Raw genomic sequence first — 2,649 nt, forward strand, 5'->3', positions numbered from 1 at the left:
AACTGCAGCTAAAAGCTCTCTCTCTATGTTTGCATACCTTTGTTCTGTTGCTGTTAGAGCTTTTGATGCAAATGCAATGGGCTTTCCTTCTTGCAAGAGTACTGCACCTAGACCCTTGTTTGAGGCGTCTACCTGTAGGCTTGTCTCTTTCATTGAATCGAAGTAAGCGAGAGACATTTCTTTGCAGATCTCATCCTTTATTTCTGCATAGCCTTCTGGTGACTGGCAGTCCACTGGTACTCTGCTTCTTTTTTTAACAGATCTCTCATGGGTGCAGTTAAGTCTGATAGGTGCGGAATGAATGGTGACAAGTAAGTGATGATTCCCAACACTTTTTGCAATTCTTTGACGTTGGTAGGGCTTGGAAGCTGCTTTATAGCTTCTACCTTACTAGGATCTGGTTTAATGCCGTTCTTGTCATAGATAGCCCCAAAAAGCTTATCTGCTTTTGATCTATCTCACATTTATCACCATTAAAACACAATCCTTCCGTTTGTGCTACTTCCATAAGCCGGTGGAGGTTGCTGTCATGCTCTTCCTTAGTCTTTCCGAAGACGATAACATCATCTATTAGTCCAATTGTACCAGGGCATTTTTCCAGTATCATGTCCATTCTCTGCATAAATTCATCCTGTGACATTACCAGACCAAAGAGCATTCTTTGGAAACAGTATCTCCCAAACGGTGAGTTGAAGGTCGTTAGTAATTGGGATTCTGCGTCAAGAGGTATGGACAAATATCCGTTTTTGGCATCTAGCTTGGAGAAATGCTGAGCACCTGATAGCTTGTGTGCTAGCTCTTCCATGGTGGGAGTCTTGTAATGGCATCTCATTATTGCCCGGTTCAGATCCTTTGGGTCAAGGCATAAGCGAATTTGTCCATTCTTCTTTCGAACATATACTATGCTGCTGAACCATTCAGTCGGTTCGGTGACCTTTCTGATGATGCCTTGGGCTTCCATGGATTTCAACTCCTCTACTATTTCTTCTCTAAGATGGATAGGGCATTTCCTCGGTGCATGTATTACTGGAGGATGATAAGATTTTAGGACGATGTGGTAGTCACTTTTAAAATGTCCGATGCGATCGAACTGACTTGCATATGCATTTTTTAATTCGCTGATGGAGTTAATCGGATCTTTCTTTTGTTGAATGGTGCAGTAGTGGAGGCTTATCAGCTCCAAGTCTCTGAGAGAAGGTAATCCTATGATTGTAGGCCCTTCTGTTGTGACAACAAAGAATTTTAAAGTTTTCCACTTGTCTTTGTGTCCGCATTGTATGAAGATCGATCCATGCTGTATTATGTTTGAGCCATTGTATGCCGTCAGAATCGTGTGCTCTTTCTTTGTGGAGCCTGGAATGGGTTGTCCTAAGTCATCAACTCTGTTGGGAAACATGTTTCGAAAAGGTCGTAAAGGAAGCGTATTCCCTTCTGCACCTGTGTCCACCTTTGCTTTGAGTATATGAGTGCCTGGTCTATTGGGAAGCTTTATTTTAAGTTCCATTATTATTTCAGTACGTTCGTCTTTTGGCTGATGAATCGCATTAAAGTTTAACTGCTCAAATTCTCTATACATCTCCTTGGGCTCAGATTTTACTGAGCAGATTTTACTGTTCCGCTTTCTGTATCTGTTTTCTTGCAACTGCTTTTGGCTGTTCGTCGTTTTCTTTTTGGCTGTAGTTTCTTGTGCCCTCCTTTTTGTTAGTGCAGACTTTCGCCCAGTGGTTCTTTTTGCCACACGCTGAGCATGTGGTGCCCCAGGCTGGACATTTTTCTTTTTCATGTTTATTTCCACAATGTCGACACTGGCTTGTTTTTATTGCACTAATTTCCTTACAATCGCCTCGAATTTCAGCCATTTGCCGCATGTGGTTAAAGGACACTTTGTGCGTTCTACCATTATTTAAGGCCTCTTGGAGTGTAAGCTTCATGCCTATCGAAAGTAGAAGTTTTCGTAACTCCGGGTGTCTGGTGCCGGTAATCATTTGTTCAATGAGACGTTCTTCAGTCTCTTGGTTATCCCTAAACCTGCATTTTTTTGCCTGTAGTTTACATCTCGCCATGAAGTCGTCGATGCTTTCCGTATTCTTCTGTTTATATTCACGCAAATAGAAACGTGAAATACGAAAATTGGTTTGGGGCTCTAGACACTCCTCAAATTTACACCAAATTGCTCCCGGGTTCATCCGGTCAGCATCATCGTCAAATGTCCAGGCGTTATATCGCCATAAACCTTCCTCACCAGACAGCCGTAGAATGTGGTCGACCTGCTTCTCGACGGGAATGTTTTTTTTTACTGAGAAATATAATGCGCACCGGTGCTTGAAGAATCTGAACGATTCAAATAGATTCTCAGACCCCCAGTGCATAACGAGTTCGCTTGCATTAGAACTCATTTTACTTTAATTTAATTATTGTTTTTTTTTTATATTATTATTATTATATTAATACCCCTTTTTTTTAATTAAAAAAAAAAACAAAACAAAGAAAACAAAACAATCACACGACTGAATGAAATTGGCGAACTGACTTTGTACATCGATTTTTTTTTTTTTATAAGATGGCGCTTGTCGTCGTCACCATGTGCGTTTACGCGCAACACGAAGAGTGAAGACTGATATTTTCTTTTGCGTTCATTCTATTTGTGGA

At 41.0% G+C, this 2,649-nt stretch overlaps 1 protein-coding gene across 1 annotated transcript; it reads right to left on the reverse strand.

Annotated features, from left to right (window-relative positions):
- Nucleotides 1-1,607: 1,607 nt before the first annotated feature.
- LOC145269158 (uncharacterized) lies at nt 1,608-2,396 on the reverse strand. The gene has a single exon (XM_080124765.1). It carries the CDS (start codon nt 2,394-2,396, stop codon nt 1,608-1,610), a length of 789 nt encoding a protein of 262 aa, XP_079980891.1.
- Nucleotides 2,397-2,649: the final 253 nt, after the last annotated feature.

Source organism: Euprymna scolopes, chromosome 45 (genome assembly GCF_053919585.1).
Source record: "Euprymna scolopes isolate OS-2025 chromosome 45, ASM5391958v1, whole genome shotgun sequence".
NCBI lineage: Eukaryota > Metazoa > Mollusca > Cephalopoda > Sepiida > Sepiolidae > Euprymna > Euprymna scolopes.